This window comes from Nasonia vitripennis, chromosome 5, assembly GCF_009193385.2.
Source record: "Nasonia vitripennis strain AsymCx chromosome 5, Nvit_psr_1.1, whole genome shotgun sequence".
Lineage (NCBI taxonomy): Eukaryota > Metazoa > Arthropoda > Insecta > Hymenoptera > Pteromalidae > Nasonia > Nasonia vitripennis.
The window spans coordinates 18,405,780-18,425,943 of record NC_045761.1 but is presented as its reverse complement, the minus strand read 5'-3'; the positions used below and the strand labels follow the sequence as shown (position 1 = coordinate 18,425,943).

The window sequence follows — 20,164 nt, the reverse complement described above, 5'->3', positions numbered from 1 at the left end:
GAAGATGAGAAGTGAGAAGGCTTGCTGGGGAATTCCCGAGTCTTTGGGGGAGAATTTGTCGAGGGATTTATCTTCAGGCTTCGAGTTGGAGAGGGTTGTTGTGAGCTTATTTTGTAGTCTGCGATAGAATTATTATACCAACAGAAGCAATCACTGATCAATAATCTCAATAATTTTAATTTGTTGAATTATGCAATTATGTAGGCTATTTCACTTTTCGAATAACTTATCTTGTTAATTAAAGTATATTATTATATTGATATAACTGTTTACCCTAACCATCAGAAAAATCGATATATAAAAGCAGGATGGAATTTCAGAAGACGCAAACTTGAGCACATTGTGTTTATACGCCGCGCTCTAGTAGATATGCATTTCATGTCTGCGAGACAATGTGACGCCTTTACACGAAGTATTAACCAAGTTATTTTTATTTTTTTTTTTAGTATGTGAACTGAATTACCGACTTTTCTGGATTCGTTTAAAAGATAAGCATATAATTTGTAATTACATATTCTGATAGATTTTAGCCAATCTTTTCCCTTCAATGTTTGCGATGCTTATCTTAAAAACTAAGAAAATTATACTTATAAATTATTGTGAGTCGGTTTTTTGTAGCAGCATCTTTAAAGATACAAACGTATAGTTGTTTGCAATAGTTACTTTTCATAAAGTTTCAACAAATTTTTCAAAATATGTGTTGATTCGGCTATTGAGATCATCCCAAATTGTAATATCCAACAAATCAGACATCATCTGATATACACGCGTACAACTGTCTAATTATTATCTACACCTGTACTTGACTTATTCAAACTTATCTGCGATAACAAAACATTTATCACAAATTTCAAACGCTAAACCCACCTATATCAAATTAAAATCAAATCTGTACAACCAATCGAAACACACACCCTTGAAATCGCGCCGATCAATAATTAAAAAACCGCTGCAGCCTCACAACAATAATCGCCGCGCATAAGCTTCGCAGCCGCGCGATGCGGCCCACTTACGCAATCGGGGTAATAATCTCATTATCAATTATTCATATCAGACCGAATAGTCTGAATACTTTCTCACCTTTGTTTCCCTCCTCTATATTCACTCGCTCCTCTCCGCGTCTTTTTGGGAGCGCCGCTATATTAGCGCGATGACGTCATTCCCCCTTTACATCTCTGCTGATGCACCGACGCGAAAAAATTGATCTAAGTGCAGCATCGATGTATACCTATACACATCGAGCGCTTCGAGAGGAAATATTATGAATTAATAGTCTGCACGAAAGCGGCTGGGTACGTCAGTGTACATAACGAAATCGATTGCCGAAAAAGAGATCGGAGAAAGAGTAGGTATGTACACAATCGAACGCCGTGTCGTAAATTAGTGCAGGGAACATTTTCGATGGTAATCCATGCGGTTCTTTGACTCGTTTCAGTGCTCTGCACCTCGAGAGCTGCTGTATACGAGGGAACAATACGTATACATTAGAGCTACCGCGTATTTACACGTGTCGGCGGGCTGTGAGATTTTGCATTTGAATCAAAGAGTTGAGGATGTTAGGTGTCTCTTATATTCTTAATAGGAATTGAGTTGTGGATTTTAGAACAAAGGAAGGAATCATGTTTTAAGGTTTTATTGGATATGTCAACCAAATCAGTCATCTGATATATGAGTTCATCTCATTCACGGCAAACAACTGTTTTTTAATATTTCATAATATTGGTCAACGTCTAATAGAATTTGAACTCTTCTAAATACACTTGTATAAATAGTACCAAAACTATACTTATTCCATGTAAAATAAACATATATGCAAATGCAGATGCAAATTATTTTAGTACAATACTTTAAAAAAGCCATAAATAATCTTAAAATTAAGTACGAAACTGCACTTTCTCGTAATTTATCGTAATGCTAGACTTAACTATAAATAAATTACAAAAAAAAATACTTTTGTGGCCGCACATACATAAACATAAAACGTATTTTCAAGATTGAACGATAGCAAAAATGACACATCTATGTAAAAATCTCATTCTCAAAACCGCTATTCTTCTTTAGGCTTAGTCGTTTCCTTATTGGCTGCCCTGGCAAACAGTAAAAACAACTGCTCGAGAGTCGACGACAGCACGGAGAAATCTTCGATGCAGTCGTACTTGCTCTTCATCACGTTCATCACGTTGTACATCTTCCTCCAAGTGGTATCGGTCGGAGTCACGTGATACATGAGGTAACCCTGCGATAATGTCAAAAAACCAATCAATTTTCAATCGTCGTAATAATATTACGTCGGTTTCGATTAAAAAGACTGGAATCGAGTACACGATAAAAACGAACAATCATCGATAGCCCGCGGGCCGTGAAGGTACAGTCTGTGTTCTCTTGTTACAGCGCGCTGCCTACCTAATTAATATGCATCGTATCGCACATCGCATTGTGCGTATACTTACCGCGTTTTCGTCGGTGAGTTCGCAAGTCAGCGCTTGCCTCATGTCGTTTTTGATGCCATCGACTTGATCTCTGGCTTTCTCCGGGTTCAATTTAACGTGAATATCATAACCAGCCCCGAAACGTTGTTTCAACTCTTGACTCGGCCCGATGCATACCAGCCTACCGTCTACCATTATTGCCAGTCGATTGCAGAGAGCTTCGCACTCTTCCATACTAGAAGCGATAAATTTTTAAAGAAAAACTGTGGATTGATTTCTTTTGAGCAAAAAAAAAAAAAAAATTCACCTGTGCGACGTCAAAACGACGGCCTGTCCCATAGTCTGACAGGACTGGATGACATTCCAGAGCGATCGTCGGGCGCCCGGATCGACGCCCGTCGTCGGCTCGTCCAATAACACCAGACTCGGAACGCCAATCAGGGCAATTGCTATGTTCAGTCGGCGTTTGTTGCCGCCGCTGTAAGTGCCGCTCGGCTGTTTCGCGCAAGCGTTCAGATCTGAAGGAAAATTTTCGTTCCGATCGTTATTAGTCCCAATTTTACGTTAATTGATTGACGTCGGCGATGATGAACTTACTCAGCTTATTGATCCAAATTGCCACCTCGGCCTCCAACTTGTCTTCCGGGATACAGCGAAGACGACCGAATAGTCGCAGGTGATCGTAAGCATTGAGAGAGCTTATGAGAGCGTCGTTTTGAGGACAGTAACCTATTCGTGAGTGGAACTGAAACGATGATCGAGTGTAAGAAAAAAACTTCACTTTTAATAACTTGATCGTACGATAGATGAATCGTGTGAACCTACATATATTCTGTCTTTATGAACACTCTTGTCGCCGATGTACATGATCCCGCTGTCGGGTACCTCGCCTCCCGTCATCATGCGGAACGTCGTGCTCTTGCCAGCCCCGTTGACACCCAGCAGGCCAAAGCACTCGCGCTGATTGACGCCGAAACTGACGTCCTTTACCGCCATGAGCTCGCCGTACTGCTTGCGCAAGCCGTAAACCAGGAAAGCCTGATTGCTCGAGGTTCCCCAAGTAGCTGGTGGATGGTCTTCTACTATACCGTTGGGGATGTAGTTGGGGATGCTGCCTTTTGAAGCAATGACATTTTTAATTTAGCTATAGCGAATCTTATTGATTTACTTATATTCGTTATATTTTCAAATAATCTGTAAAGCTTACGTCCGTTGATGGTTGAAATCTTCCGACCGATCGCCGACTTTTCCCTTTTCACCTCATCATCAGTGGTGTAATAAGGCGTCTCCTCCGTTGTCAATTTTGCTTTGATCTTCTGGATCAGCTGATGATCCAGTACGAAGAGAATTCCGATGTACAGTATAGGTGTGACGCACATGTATATCAAACTCTCTTCCAGTGTAACGTCGTTTTCGAAGTTGCTAAAGTACTTGACGCTCTTCACGCAGTTCTGCTCGTAGCAATCGAGAGCTTGAAGACAATGGTAATGAGCGTGCATGGCGATCTTTTTAAGTTAACGATGTAAAAACAATACACTTACTGCAACATATATCACCGACGCGGGATTTGCACGCGACATCGTAAAATTCGTTCGGCATCCGCTTACACCTGGCGTTGGTTAGCGCGGTGGTGTAGAACGAGATTTGACTGTGGAAAAAGCTCACGTATGGCACCAGAAGGAAGATCCCCTTCTGAATCGGACGGATTATCTCCACTGCTTTGTAATAGCCTAGAGTGATGTTAACGGTGTACATGATGGTTTCCAAAACGACTGGAAGCATTGGTTAGAAAGAAGGTTTATGAAGAGTTCATAAGGATCAGTATCGGTGATGTCTAATTACAGAAAAAGCTCGACTCACCAAAACCGACTGGTATGTACGTTAACAATCGTATCACATTACTGGGACTCAAGTTGATGAAACTGAAGCAGTAAACGAGTGGTAACGTATTCAAGGCGAAGAGCATGTAGCAGATTGCAGATATCACTGGAAAGATGATTTCAAATTCAGAATAAACTATCTTGGTTCGTGTTAACTAAACGGAAAACATTGCTGACAAACTCACCGACGGGCTCCCGCAGATCGAAAATCCGAAAGCCCAAAATCTCGTCCATGGCGACAAAGCCACCAATGAGGAGTGCGAGCAACAGTACCAACGATCCCATATCGAAAAACATCATGTTACCCCAATATTCAATAAACGGCACACCAGCCATCCGCTGCAACTGCTTAACGTAAGTCGAAGTCTCTCTCAGAGGATGAAGAGCAAAAAGAGCGATAGTCGGGAAGAACAAAAAACAGAATATAATAGCAGTGGTGATTGCATTGACCATCGTATTATCGCTGTAACTTCTATTGTATTTGGATATCATCGTTTGACTGGATACACTGATGGAATACTGTTCACCGAGCACAGACTTGATCAGTGTGTTCGTCATAAGATTAACCGATATGGGCAAACTAAAGACAGCCTTGTTCGAGTACAACGCACTGGCGGAATATCCCGCAAACATGCTCGAGTTGACTTCTGCGGCGGCTATAAGCTTATTTTCATAAGCTGTGAGATCGTTTTTCGCGTAATTGATCAAGGCTGAAAATACAACGTTTGATGACCAAGAGTTTAGAAGCTTTAATCAAGGGGAAGAACGACTGATACCTTCACTAAGACTAGAGTTGCCAACGTTAGTGGCTTTTCCACCTGCCTCCTCAGCTACCTTATTATATGCTCGCCTTATTAGACCGCTATTCATTTTGTAAAATACCTCAGGCTGCTTGTACATGCTGAGCTTGATTTCGTTTATCTTGTGAATTTGTTTCTGAAAATCTGTTTCTTTCAAAATCAAGGAAATCGCAAGCAAGGCCATGGCCATCTGGAAAGTAAAGTTGCTATTTAAGAGCACAACTAATTTGAATTAACGCATGAAAACCAATCGAAATTTCGCATCACCGTACCAAAGACAACATGATGATGATGGTAGATAAATTTTTCCACGTATAGGTCACTTTCTTGCGCAATAACGCTCTACTGCATTGTTCGAAATCTGGTGGTTTAGAATCCGCGGTACGTAAAGGTTCCTGCCACGTTGCTGGGGCATCGTCTTCTTGGGTGACTCTTTGAATTGTAAAATCGATTACATTCCCTTGCCACAATTAACTATATTTACGCACATGCGCGTATGTGTTCGATGCTTACTTCAAGAACACCTGCTCCAAACTGATCAGTGAAACACTCAAACCAGTTATGCCAAGTTCCTTTTTCTTACGCTCGACTTTGTCTAGTGCTTCTGGCAGATCAGGAGAGTTAGGAATGCTAACGACCACCTTGCTACCATCTTGGTTGATGATTTTTCCCCGGCAGTCCAGCTCGCGAAGGATTTTTTCTGGGTAGCACGATGATCCAACGGACAACGTCACTTCTACGTTACCTTCGCCTACGGACGAATTACGATGTCATTGTTTTTTATCATTTATGTGCTTGTATCGTTGTTATTGGTTATATGAAGGCTATACCTATCAATTTTTTTAGAAACATGGCAGTTCCATAGCTTCTCAATTGTCCAGTGTGCAGGATCGCAATTCTATCACCAAGAATGTCAGCCTCTTCCATGTCATGCGTACTTATCAAGATGGTCTTTTGGCCTCTCATTTTCTGTTCAAAAGATGGTTGCAAGTGGGTAAAGGAATTTTGAGAACAATTTTAAGACCATGAGTAAAAAATTACCAATAATATGTCCCATATGACTCTCCTACTTTCAGGATCCAATCCAGAGGTCGGCTCGTCCAAGATCAAGGTCTGAATTTAAAATAAAGTGAACATTGGCTTAACTTTCATGCATTAGAAAAAAATTAATTGAAACCACATATTGTACTTACGCCAGGATCACCCACTAGAGCCATACCAAGGCAAACCCTTCTCTTCTGACCACCGGACAAAGTTTTCGGCAGCACATTTCGTTTGTCGTACAATTTGAGCTTTTCCAGGAGGGCGTAGACATTTGATCTCACTTGAGCCCTTGATTTATCCTTGCCTTTTAGCTAAAATAATATATCCTTATACTTCTACTATTTTGATCACAAACGCAACTATGAAATACAATCGAGTTTTGCTTACCATAGCGAAAAAGGTCAACTGTTGAATAACAGTGAGATTTGGGAATAGCATGTTCTCTTGCGTACATAGTCCCATGTCGTTCAAGACTTCACTCGTATTGCTTTCAATATCCTTTGAATTGACCAGTATGACACCTTCGGAAGGGCTCATCATTCCTGCAACGCATATCCAGATTGAGGTCAAGTATTCAATTGAAATCCACAAACGAACTTACCTGTCAAAATAGACATCATCGTCGTTTTTCCGGCACCGTTGTGGCCCAGTAAAGATGTGATCTGGCCCTTGTAGAAGTCTATGGAAACACCTCGCAATGCTTGTACTTTCTGAAACGTATGCAATTAGTGAGTGTAAATCGTGATCGCGGAAGCATTTTCCCATCACGCCGAACTTACCGCATTCTTGAAAAAACCGATGCTGTAATCTTTCTTCAGATTCCGTATTGTGATTCCTGGTGTGTAGGCACCTCCTGGAACGGTTTCAAAAGGTTTTCCAGTCACATCGCTATCTTCTACGCTCTCAATATGGCTGTTAGCAGTCTTGCTACTTTTTCTCTTTGAAATAAATTTTGAATTAGTCAAATAGCATCGTTTACAGGCGCAAGAAAAGAGGCGGAACGAAAGAGTCGAATTCTGTACCTTTATGAAAAACAGCGGATGCTTCTTGACGCCATATTTACCAGGATTAATTGCGTACATGTACACAGCCATAGTGAAGTGGAAAATCAAGCCTATTATGGACAGTATCATCACCATTCCCATGCTTCCCGCGAATTTATATTCAGTATTTCCAACGTCGAATAAGTTGCTCCACTGGACTCCAGAGCCTGAAATAGAAAATTAATGTAGAACCGAATAATATTAACGTATACTTTTCCAAACATAATACCGATCGTTTCGTAGTAGTTCAGTTCTTCCACTGCTCGGTAAATTAAAAAATTTGGTAAAAATATGCCCAGATATGGTGCAATGGGATAAGAGTCCTCATTGAAGCCGTGTTGTTGCAGAGCCATGGATCCCACGTTCAGGATCAATAGGCCAAAGATAACGAGCAAAGCTGTAACATTTTCATAAACATCGTGTCACCATCTCGATTCATAACTAAAATTAAAACTCTTGCGTTCTGTGCTTACATTTTGAAAAATACGAGGACACGTGCAGACCGTAAGCCAAAAGATGGGCAACGTGAATGTTGAATACTATCCAAATTATAAATGGATTTCCGCTGTTTAAAAAAGGAGTTACGTCAGTGACCGAGTAAAGCACTGCTATGACTGTGGGGAGAACTATGACGATGCTAAGAAAAATCCAATTGCTGACCAACCAACTGAACAGGTTCAAGCCGTTGGATACTCCGTTCATGGACATTAACACCTGTGTGACATGACATAGCAAATAGAATATAGCTGACGATCCATCCGGTCATTTTCATTCAAGAATTGATTCGAATACCTACATTAACGCCAAGGAATCTTTCGTTGGATGCTATCAGTGTCTCGATGAACAAGGGAATCATCAGAGCCACAACTAAGATCGCACCGAACAGTTGTCTGAATATCGTGTCAGTCAAGCTTAATTTCGTGTAAGGAGGTAAAGGCATCTGCTGTATAAAGATCTGAAATTTCGTTTTAAATTAGTACAACCAACTAATTCTAGTCTATCCACATGATTTTTAGTATCATGCTACTAATCCTAAGCTTATTGCGTACTTTCTCTGGATCCAATACGTTCCTTATCATCTTTGATTTGCTTTTCGCAAATGCTTCATCCAAACAGAGTTGTACAATCGTGAACGCATTGCTCTCTGTGTAGTAATAGGTCATGTTTATATCCATTATGTTGTACAGCTCGTTTCGATTCAATGCTAACGATAGTATCTTGTACTTTAAATTCTTCGTCTTATTGTCAAAGTCGTCGAAGACTATCCCTACAGGTCCCAAACCGTTCTCTGTATCCTTCCGTGTACCGCGAATCAACTCTCTCTCCGATGGGTAACCGAATATAACTGTTCAACATCAAAATTTGATAATTCATCAATCAATAATAGTTTTTACTTGACGACGAGAAAAAGTCCACACTCACAGCTCTGGTTGTTCGGCAAACAGCTGTCCGTAATATCTCGCATGAGGTCTTTGACGGGATCAGAGTTCGGCGCATAGTGTATCCGCACCTGCCTCCGGTATCTCGTCGCTGCATCGGCTAAGGCCTTTTGCGACACCAATGGATAGTAAGTGCTGCGGCCGGTCCTCATGGGCGGCTCTGATACCAAGCTTCGAATCGCCCAGACCGTCAGAATCAGGCCCACTGGTATGACGAATTCAGCCAGTAGACTGACTATCCATTGACGTTTGCGCATCAAATAGTTCTTGTAGAACAAGAGTCGCAAGACTCTCAGGGACTCGATCATTTTTGCAATGACTTTTGACTCTGTCGACGATCGATCGAGGCCTGACTCGGCTTTTGTGAGCACTACTGTTCGTCGCGCTCGATATTGCTGATAGCGCAGCAAATGCTATTTGCGGTGATTCTCTACTGTTGAATTTTTAAGTGTGCTGCTAATTGTCTGAAAGGATTAAAAATTTAGATTTATTAGTTTTCGAAAGACAGGTTTTACATTCGATATGTATGAAATAGGCGAAGACTACCAAAAAATGATAGAATATGTTTTCATTAATTTCTAGAGTTTGTTTATAACATAGATCGTAATTCGCGTTATCGAGTGAATATGCGTCTCGTAATGGCAACGTTAATTTTATATAAAACTGAGCACGTGTACTCAATGTTGATAACCAATGTGTAAAGCCTTGATTATTCATATCTCGATAAATGACATCAGATTCGGAATTAACTATAGCTATGTCGAAGAGACTTATGTAAATATACGGTGATAGACCGTTTACTCCGTTATGACAAAAGTCTAAAGGAATCACTGTGCTTAGAACATTCTAAAAAGTCTTGATTCAATATTTTGAAAACTTAGATGATGAAACTTTTTCGCCCGCTAAATTTCTCTTACCCTATTAAGCGGGCGAAAAGTCTTTGCCCGCCGATTCACTAAGAGTCACTTTAGCCACGATTAAAAGATACAAAGAAACGCAAAAATCCTTCGTGTGTTTACAAAAAATTAGCTTCATCATCTAAGTTTTAAAATTATTGAATCAAGTCTTCTTAGAATGTTTGAAGTATAGTGATTTCTTTAGACGTTCAATGTGTGTTAATTTTGATGTGATTGCATTGACTCGTACTGCAAATTCCAGACTCGGTCTAAAAAAGCCCACTTTACGCCCTTGTATACAACATACTATTTGATCCGTTCATTAGCTTGCTTTTAGCACAAATTGTTGCATCGCAATAAACCATAAATACTACCCCATAATTCAATAAAACTCACCACTAACGATAACGATTCATCCTGAAAACTCCAACCATCAGTCCAGTCCAAAGCGCATCAGAACATGTCAATTATCCGCAATCACTCACTCGACTGCGTCAGTCACCGAACTCAGCGACGGTCGAACCTGCGATGCGGAAGCGTCGAAGCTGGCCGATAATAAGCTCCGAGAGTCGCGTGTACTATGAGCGTGTGGCCAACAGGTGGACGACGATAAAACGCGATAAGAGACCGACTCGCCGATTTTTATCTCCGTATGCGAGGCAATAACGCGAGCAGCGACTTTTTTCGCTGAAACGCGCGGATTTTCAGTAAATCGACGGAGCGCAGATGAGATCGAGGTGAAACACACTTGTTTATGAGGCGCTTCTGTTTTCTTTCGACGCAGCAGGTGGTGGAGTGACGCGACTGTTGAGTTTATCTATTTCGCGAGGAAAATTGCGAGCCGTTCTATTGAAAATCAAAGTGGACAACTGAGGTCATCGGTGCACGCACTGCGCTATCGATCGATCGGAATTCTGAATCGTGTGGATGATTCACGGTTTTGCGTGTATACAGGCGAGCGCGAGCGATTTTTCGCGCGCTTACGAATGATTCACGTTTATTTGAAAACAAGAAGATGAGTTTCGTCTAATGTTTCTATTTTCGCATGCTTTTTTTCTATTTATAGAGGGTGTGTATTTCGTCCAGTATTTCGACGATTCTATTTGCATTGCATAATTGAATTGCATAATCTCGATTCGATTATTTCTATTTTGGAATAAATATTCAAAAACCATTTTTCAGAGGGTACCTACTGTTGAAGTCATAATTTTGTACAGGTCGATATGTAACGTACTTGCAAATATAATAAAATTTGTGCATATGCTTCGTAGTAGTCATTCTATTATTTATAAATAGTGATTAGTCAGTTCTTAAATATCTAAGCTATGAAATTCGACAAGATGCGAATTGCTTCAGATGTATATAATGAGTCGGCTAATTTGCAGGACTTCCCTCAAAATGGTCTGAATTTTGAACGAATAAATTAAAAACATCTGCCATTCAACCGCAGCCTCTCAAATTATTCAGTGTCAAAAAGATGCAACTCGTGATTCTCAATCGTCATATGCACACATATCTCGTTTTACAACTTACATATACAGATCACGCGTGAATATTCCAAAACCAAATCTTGACAAAACGACGTTATCATTAAGGTTCGTGTAATCCTTTCCTTTTTGTCATTCCCAATAGCCATAAATCTGCGAAGCCATGCATAGAAAACGTCAAAAACTTATTATATCTTCAAAACAATAAACAAGATCGATTTACCGCTATGCCCGCCGCCGTATGCCAGAATTGATAAACGAATCCTTATCGAAATTTTCAATAGATAATAAAATAACTACGCATCCATCCAGGCGCGCGGATCTATTGCTACTCAGACGCCAGCTCTATGCGACTTGGCTGAGTCAACCTTTGATCGCTATCGTCGCGCGATACTACACATTGTTCGATTTTTTTTTTAACAATCGTTCTTCAAATATTCAGCCGACTTCCATGTTTATACAGACTGAAAAAGCTTGGAGTATACCTTCGCGAAAAATCCAGGCTCTCATCGAACGCTCTGCACACATTTCCCACAATAGTCAACAAATCCCAATTTCAACGGCGATCTAACAAGCTCTCGCGCAATCGCACTCCCACATCGTCATACAGCACGTAAACGCTGCACACACGTATAGAGATCCTCTAAACGGGCGCGCAGATGCATCTCATAAAACGCCGTAAAATCCACGTTCCAGCAAAGCCGTCCATTACCCAACGCGCAACAATTGCGCGCCATAAACGCCCCAAATCGATCTTCTCGTATGCGCTCTTTCTGCGGGAGAGCGCATATCCGATTGCGCAACGCGAGCTAGTGTAAAATAATAACGAGCGGAGTGCAGTATACGGTGCAATTTTGAAAAAGGCAAAATACGATGATCGCGTGCGCGATCGAGCCCATCTTCAGACGCACTTATCGTGCGGTCGCATCGCTCCGGGAGCGATATTACGAAAGCGCGAGATACACTCCGCGCATATACTTGCACTGGATCAGTTCCTCTATGATAGCCCAAGGCGCTTCTTCGTCTTCTTCTTCCCTCGATTTTTCATCCTCGGATTCTAAACTGTACGTAATGCAGGGATATTTTTATCCCCAGCGACGAGATGATTTATACGGGTGTTCCGCAGAGACGTGCGTGTTATTATAGGCGGCCGCGGCGCGTCGAAAGTTAATAAATTACACGTGTGATCTCTCTTTCTCTTACGTAAATTGCGGCTCTGTGCGCTCTGGAGTCTTCTCGGGGTTATTAATGCGCGGGAGATCGATAAGGCGATCGGTCTCTCTGCGTTAGGTTATACGAGTGTCGATTCCGGATCGAGGGGATAAGTGCGCACAGGTTGCACAATACGTGGTTTCGGAATTCAGCCTATGCGCGCGTGTAATTACACACGATGTTTCTATACATCTGCGCGGAAAAGCTGATGGATGTGTGCGTGTTTTTGAAAAACGCTTAACGACCCGCCGACGTTAGTATACCTGTTGACCCAGCCGAGGTTCGATCTTTATTATGCGCCGAAAAGCGCGAGTACAAAGGCTTGATGTATGGAAATCTCATTTCGCCGAGCGGAGCGTCTGCCGCATCGAGAGACGCACGACTGCATTGTATCGGGTGCGATCCTTGGAACTGGCTGAACGATCCCTTTGCATCGATTTTCAGAAGGTATCACTTTAATGGGAGGCGATTAGACTTTTGAAACGGTGTGTTAACGCCGCCGTGCGATTCAATTGTGCTAAACTTTATAACTACGTTTATCGCGATTAGCGAGTTTGATGGAATCGTTTTTGCCGTGTAGCAATAACGAAAAACTATATATTCTTCGGCGCATAGGCTCGTTCCCAAGCCAAAGTGTTTATGTTCTAGGACTTGTAGCACTGATTTCTCATTCCAATCATTCTGAGAGTAGAACGTCCGAGGGAAACTGAAAATAACACGATCTCGAACATCGAAATAGCTGGGATTGCGCTGCGAATATTGTTTCATTCATCACATGCGTTTAGCATATAAATTGAACCATTGAATTTACCTAATACTCCTATGCATTTACATCAGAAGTGGCGAATTTTCACACAAATCTATAAAAGCCCTCAGACAGAAAATCTATTAATCTTAGAGCGCTCGGTGTAATTTTCGAGCGCATCCTTTCACACACACACACACACACACCTGCACAATAAATCGACTCCCATAAATTTCCCTATCACTCTCGCGCGGCTCCGATTCGAATTTATTGCTCGGGCATCAGATAAAATCATAATACGAATACATAATACCTACGCGGACGTGCAGCGTGTATACCCTCGATCCTATATGCGCCGCGGTGTAATGTGCATATAACGCTGTAATCGCGTACACGATGTGTATAGGCGGTTTGACGAAACACGCGGAAAAGATCGACGGCCATCACGACGGGCGTCGATCCCCCGCAACGCGCCGATCACGTCTTCTTCTTCTGCTGCGCAGCGAGAAGTAGGCGACATCCATTATTGTATATATAGGTTTCGCAAAAGCCGCCTGACCCGAGCTGCTACTACATATTTTTTTCCATCCGCCTTCTCTCGGCTGGGGCAGATTTATGAGGCTGGAAATCGCGCGATCGCCTGTGCCCTCGTATACCGCCGGGAGATAATTGACGAAATCTCTCTCGGAGGAGTAGAGGCTGCGGGAGTTAATTTATGCCGTGGCTGCAGTTGCTTCGCTTTTGCAAACTTTTTTCCGATGATGCCGATGCTTTATGGGACTCGTCATCGATATTGGACCTGATTCTCGCGGTGAAGTATATCGCATACACATTGTTGCGACGATTAAGCTGTTCGCGGATAGAGCTGCAGCGAGCTTGGATTGTCGTGGGTTTGGAAAAAAGGTAGTTGTCGAGAGATGACTTGCGCCATGTGCGCTTCGATGGTATTTCGTCTCGGTATGTTGAGAGGCGCCTTTATACGTATCGACCGAAGCGTGTTATTATCGTTTTATATGCGTATGAATTTTCGATTTTTACTGCTGCCAAACAATCGAATGACGATTCAATTTCGAGCTGGAGGCATTGTGTGCAAATTAGAACAGATCGTTTGGGCGTAGCTCGTATTAGAAGATCAACGACGAAATCGTATCAATTTTTTATCTCAAAACTGAGGTATGTATAGAAGTCAAAAATTACTATGGACAATGACTTTATGACAAAGCATTGGTAGCTCAGAGAGTTACAGCGTCAGCAGCTCCGTATTTTGGCATATGTGGTGCACCGCTATATATCCACTGCGAGCGCGTGATTCAAGTGAAGGAAATAGAAAAGCGCCCGAGCGCCAGCTAGCGTCGCTGTAGTATAAACACGCGTGGCGATCGCCAATCCAATATTCTTCTTCGCGCCAAAAACTTGGTTCCCTCCTTTTCTTCCACATTCTTCCACGTTTCAAAAAATTGTAAATGAATAATAACACACACACACACATTCGCAAATCCATTGCCAAAGCCCCTCCAATACAGCCCTCAATCAGCATAAAGTTTCGAAAAGCGATAGCCCCGAAAGCATCCGCGCATAAGAGGTATACACCTATATAACCGCGGCACAGCTCTCTCGCTCCATAGTACACCAGGAAGTGACTCTCGTCGAGTTTTTCTGCTCCCCTTTTGTGTCTACACGTACTTGCACACGTGTACATAGCCAGTCCAGAGTCGTGCGCGCCTATAGAGATACAGACTCTTTCGAAAGAAGAAAGATGCCCGAATCGTGACGCCGCGGCTCGAGATAAATCCCGCGAGCACATCGACGGCTACTGGCTTGTATAGAATAATATACGTTTGTGTTTGTATACGGGGATATTGCGTCAGTCTGGAAATCGGGGATGAGCTTTCGTGTGTGTGTGTGTTACAGCGCTTGATAAGGTCTCGAAGGTATCAATTATCCGGAGCAGATGCGCGAGGTGACCCACTTTCCGGGATACGTTGGGAATTCATACGTACGAATGTGTAGAGAGAGCGATCGAGGTTGGTTTTTCATTTTATTTCGAAGGAAGTGCGCGCGAAAGTGGACGAAGGTCGAGCCAAGGCCGAGCGCTGTATTGATGCATTGTGTGCGCGTCGCCAGCTCTCTGGCCTGATTTGGATAAGTGGAATTTCCTCGCGAACTTTCTTCGGGAATTCATTGGGGATTTTATTTTCGAATGTTTTCAGCTCGACCGATTCTAATTCGAACGACGATAACATAATCCATAACCGGCCACCCAGTGCACCTGTGCAAACCAATTTCACGCGAAGTTGAACCAACGTCGGCCAGATAGCAAAGAGAGTTTCAAAATCCAAAAACATCGATAAATCATCACTCGCACACACACACGCACATCTCTTGAGAAAAAGCAAAAGCCTCTTTTCGAAACAACCCGCGGCGCGAAAATTAAAAACCCGCGACCATATCCCAATCCCCCAATTATATCGAACAGCTTCGTCCGCTCATTGTCTCTTATACACACACACACGCGCGCGCGCAACTCATCTTCCAGCAGAAAAACTCTGTCGAAACCCTCCACAGCCCTTGCTCAACAGTATACGCTCGAACCTCGTCAAATTTCCAAGTTGCACAAAAAACCGGCTCTCTTTATTACGTCCAGCTGAAAATACACGGATTCAATTATGCCGCAGCAGGTGCGCTCGCGCGCGCTAGTCGTCGCCGTAAAAGTATCTGCGCAACGCTCGTTCAATTTTCGAGGAATGCGCGAGGAAATGATAAGTCGTTGCGTGCGTGGAGTCAATTTTTTTTTAAAGAAGTGCAGCGTGTTATGAATTGAGTTATAAAGCGTGCGGAGAGGTCGGTTTTTAGTCAGGTATTTCGAGTCGTTACGAAGGAAGATGCACTTCGAGTACAGAATTAGCTCGTTACGAGCGAGAGAGAGACAGCTCTGAATGAGCAGCTCCCTCTCGGCTTTTGTTGTGAATGGACGACGGGTTGTACCCTGAAAGTGCATGATCGCTGCGGTATTTTTGCATTAGCCGCGATTGTATAAAAACTCGCACGAGCGCGCGAATTGATTGATGATATTCCGTGCGCTGAAATCGTGTCATGCGCTTTAACCATCGGCTGCGCATCGCTCTATAAAGTAATGCATTAATTATAGCGAAAAGTTTCGAAAGCCGTACGTTCGCAATCGCAATGTTTATATCAGGCAGTTTGCAAAATTTCCCGCTAATCGACACCCGATGAACCAATCAGCCGCAAGTTATCGAACTTTCAGGCTAAAAGCCAAGAGCTTTAAAATTAATCGTGTTCCACGGATTCCCACGCACACACGCGATCCGCGCATCGGTGAACTCTTAACCTGATGCGGACTTGTATGCTCAGCTTGTGCTCTCGAGTCTTCATAATTAGCCCGGTTGCGGAGGCGAATATATTAATTAGGCGGTGTATCTGCCAAAGCTCGTCGATAATACACGGACTATACGGGCAATTAACGCCATAGCGAATTGGCGGCGGTAGACCCCCCAAATGACTCACTCGCGAGAATCCGCGGAGCTATTGAAGGAGAGCAGGGAGAGAGAGAGAGAGAGAGTAAGCGGCCGCGTATCGTAAAGTCGATTAACTTTACAAGCCCATTTACGTAATGCACAATGAGCGGCCTCTGACCAATTAAAGCGTGTGTACGTATACTTTAAACAGTGGATGTCGAACTTTAACCGCACGACGACGACGGGATGCTGCGAGTCGTGGCGGTGAGCTGGTATTACGTGTGTGTGTGTGTGTGTGTGTAGATAATAAGATACTGTAAAAGAGCGAGTGTGCAGAGGTTGTGTGACCGTATTCGGAGCTTTCTTGCGAATCATGTTGTTGACTCTTTTCAGTTGGAAAGGAAGATGCGTCCTGTATTTTTTTTATGATCTTCGTGAATATTTTTCTATAAATAAAACTTTTTAATTGAAAACGCCACGTTGCTATTACTTTTTTTATATACTTATCGTGCGAACATGCAGGCATGTTCTATTATTGCAACGGATTTAAAGAAAACCTTGAAATAGAGACAATTGCAGATCAGAAAATTCAGTGAAGTGACGAAAATTCGAGCGCCTTACACCCACAGCATGCCTCCAGACAACCGTCAAAAGCGGCAACAAAAATCCACCTGATACACACGACTCATCAATGCAAGCACGTCGCTACTCAATACTCATCCCCGATTTCGACACGTTCATGTACAATGTATGTACTTTACGTACCCATACAGCAACACTCGTCGAAGCCGCAGCTCGCGATGACATAATAACAGTCCCCTCAAGCTCTCTTTCTCTCTCTCTCTGTCGTCGTCTCCTTCATCTTTCTCCTCTCGCCTCATTACGTTCCACAAATCGCGCCTGTACATCTCTCCCGCTGCAGAACAAAAGAACGAGGATAATTGGATTTCTCGGAAGAGCCAACTGAATATTCAGCCCTTTTACGTCGAGACGCGCAATATCGCGAGCAAAACGCGCGTCATTACCGCCTTAATACACACGTCCGGTATATGGATCTTCTGTGCGCTCTCTGGATTATTATAATCAATTTCTCCGCTCTACTGCAGCGGCTACTTCTCATTTTGGTATTCCCTACTCCGCAACTCGAGCACTGCGGTTTTCCATTGTGCTTCGTCGGCGGCTGTATGATCTTGCGTAACGGATCAAGCGAGAGCCGATTTTTTCCCGATCGACTTCTTTAATTTACAAGTGGGACGTGCCGCCGCTGCCGCCTCGAGATGCGCTACTATCCCGTTATCTAACGCCGCGAACCACCCACTGGTGTGAGCTGTGTTTTATATTATGTAAAGCCGCTTAGAAAGCCCGTTTATTTGCACTTGCGTGCTACAGACGTGCCGCTGCGAGCGAGAGAGCTTCCGAAGCGCTGTTTCGAACTTTATAATACCGTCTCGAGGATTTCGCCTGGTGGGCTACTTTTCCTGGAGTTTATCGTCTCACTGTTGTATCTCTGCATCTAAGGATGCGGCTAGTTTGCGGAGCTTGTTACGTAAACGTTGTTTTTGAAAAAATACCATCCGATGCAGCGTTTATGGATGAGAGTCACGCTTTAATTGCATCGACCCATCGTCACGTTTTCATTAGAATTTTTACAAACTCTGATTACAAGAAAAATTTTGAAAAAAAAACGACCAGCCCGTGCAAGCATCGACACGACCGAGGTAAATCAGCTGGCGCAACCCATCCCCCAGCGACTCTCCACACACCTCACCGGGGCCGCGATTTATAGCCAAGTGTCAATGTCAGAGACACGGCGTAATACTCGGCTCTCACACGGTAGCGCAGTGAATCTCTCTCCCACTCCCGCGCATTCAATTATACTACCAGCTCCTCTTCGCTCTTTGTTTTCCTTTTCTCTTCTTCTGCCTCGTTTTGCTCATCCATCTGCTACCGTATACACCTATGGGGTATTCGCTCTCTTTTCGTGTGTACCGGAGTGATGGATTGTCGTGGGAGGCTGCGGCTTTGTTCGCGCAGGAACCAACGTTTCTCACCGCAGGATTGCATCGAGACGCTTTGCACGGTTTATACTTACCGCCCGATTACGGCCGGAGATACGGACTTGATTCTGTTGCCGAATCTTTCGGCCGTACAGGTGGCTCGAGGCCTTGCGTTGGGGTATTGGTAGATCAGGATGTGAACCTCGAGATTTCGTTTTTTCGGCGTGGATGTGATTGGAAAATAAGGAAAATTGATTAATGTTTGGAGCTTTTATTTGATAAAATTCGTAGTTTTGATGTTCGATGTACGATTCTTCACAATTGTGACGATAAATGTAAACACATCCCTGGTAGAAACGGAATCCAAATTACTTGGAAGTTCTGAGGTTGTCAATCTAAGAACTCAGTAGTTTTCTTTGTCAGTTTTTGTTACAAGATGTAACGCTTTTTATCCCAGTTCTTAAGCAGTTTCTAGATCAAGTATTCTCAACTATTTACTTCCGAAGATAATTGGTCAAATAACATGACACAGGTGCACGTGGTTAATGGCGATTCGAGGTTAGAATTGGAAAATCATTACTAGCAGGCTTGTATTCGATTTTTATTTTTTTAAATGAAAGTATATAGCATAATGATTTGCATGCGAAAAATCATCCGAACGCTTTAGCCAACTGAGCTACGCAGACGTTGTCATTCGACCAATTAACTTCGGTGGTTACTTTTCAAAAACAGCTCGATCTAAGAACTGTCAAAGAACTAGGACAAACAGCGTTACATCATGTAACAAGAACTGACAAAGAAAACTACCATGTTCTTAGCTTTTTCACCATTTTAAAACGGCCAATTTCTACCAGGGCATATCTGTTAACTAATTTAAAAACAATTGTGTGTTTAAAAAAAATATATATACACAAGTCGGATCTAGAGCATCAAACGTTCTCCGCGCACTTGACGCTCATCTGGTAGCCGAAGCTCCGATGAAAGCCCTTGTTATAACTCTGACACAGCACGAAATAGCACAGCTCGCTCTTGTTTGCGTAGATGTGCGACTCTCCGTAGCACCTCTTCGTGTTGAAATAGCCGAGCTCCTCGCGACGGCCGTTCCTGTGAATCTTCCATACTCGATTGGTCTCCCGGTTGGTCGTCAGCAGCAGAAACCCATCGTCTTTGAAGTTCTTTGCTTCCATCAGTTCGTACATCAGGATCGAGTGGCCCCGAGTATGCGGCACGCGGTAGTTCCTGTACGCCGGATACGCGCTTCTCTTCCTCAGCCTGAAGCTCGTCTTGAAGATCGAGTTCTTGTGGTAGTTCTTCCAGATCGTGATGTTCATCTTCAGATTGAAGTTCTGGTCCCACTGCTTGCAGTCTATCGACTGGTCGCTGTCCAGGCACACCAGTATCGTGTCGTTCGTCTTCGACGAGGTGACGTCGAAGTGCAGCTTCTGCGAGGCTTTGTCCTTCGCCCGGTAGCTTCTCACGGTCTTGGGCTCCACGTAGAATAGCCTCTGAGTGTGGTCGGATTGGTCCGCGAAAATGGCCACGTGATTTCCCAGCATCGGTCCGGTTGAGAATCTCAGGTCCACCAGGAGTCCCGTGTAATCGGCCGTGTACTTTAAAACCGGTATCACTTCGCCGATTCGGTTTCCCGTCTCGTCGTAGGTGAAGATGCAGTAGGTCCAATTGCAGGGCGAATTTTTCGCGTGAGCGATGACTTTC

The 20,164-nt window shown here is 43.2% G+C and overlaps 1 protein-coding gene across 1 annotated transcript; it reads right to left on the bottom strand.

Annotated features, from left to right (window-relative positions):
• Nucleotides 1-1,617: 1,617 nt before the first annotated feature.
• LOC103315610 (retinal-specific phospholipid-transporting ATPase ABCA4-like) lies at nucleotides 1,618-10,382 on the bottom strand. Its single transcript, XM_008205402.4, has 25 exons — nucleotides 9,928-10,382; nucleotides 8,619-9,099; nucleotides 8,246-8,541; nucleotides 7,993-8,151; nucleotides 7,670-7,910; nucleotides 7,426-7,593; nucleotides 7,176-7,363; nucleotides 6,933-7,091; nucleotides 6,755-6,863; nucleotides 6,541-6,695; nucleotides 6,303-6,464; nucleotides 6,151-6,222; nucleotides 5,940-6,078; nucleotides 5,623-5,860; nucleotides 5,382-5,541; nucleotides 5,086-5,299; nucleotides 4,495-5,019; nucleotides 4,290-4,415; nucleotides 3,971-4,201; nucleotides 3,637-3,900; nucleotides 3,255-3,544; nucleotides 3,027-3,174; nucleotides 2,737-2,947; nucleotides 2,451-2,664; nucleotides 1,618-2,236 (listed from the first exon to the last, which is right to left on the bottom strand). The coding sequence occupies exons 2-25, from the start codon at nucleotides 8,941-8,943 to the stop codon at nucleotides 2,048-2,050; spliced, it is 4,983 nt and encodes a 1,660-aa protein (XP_008203624.1). The 5' UTR covers nucleotides 8,944-9,099; nucleotides 9,928-10,382; the 3' UTR covers nucleotides 1,618-2,047.
• Between the last annotated feature and the right edge of the window lie 9,782 nt (nucleotides 10,383-20,164).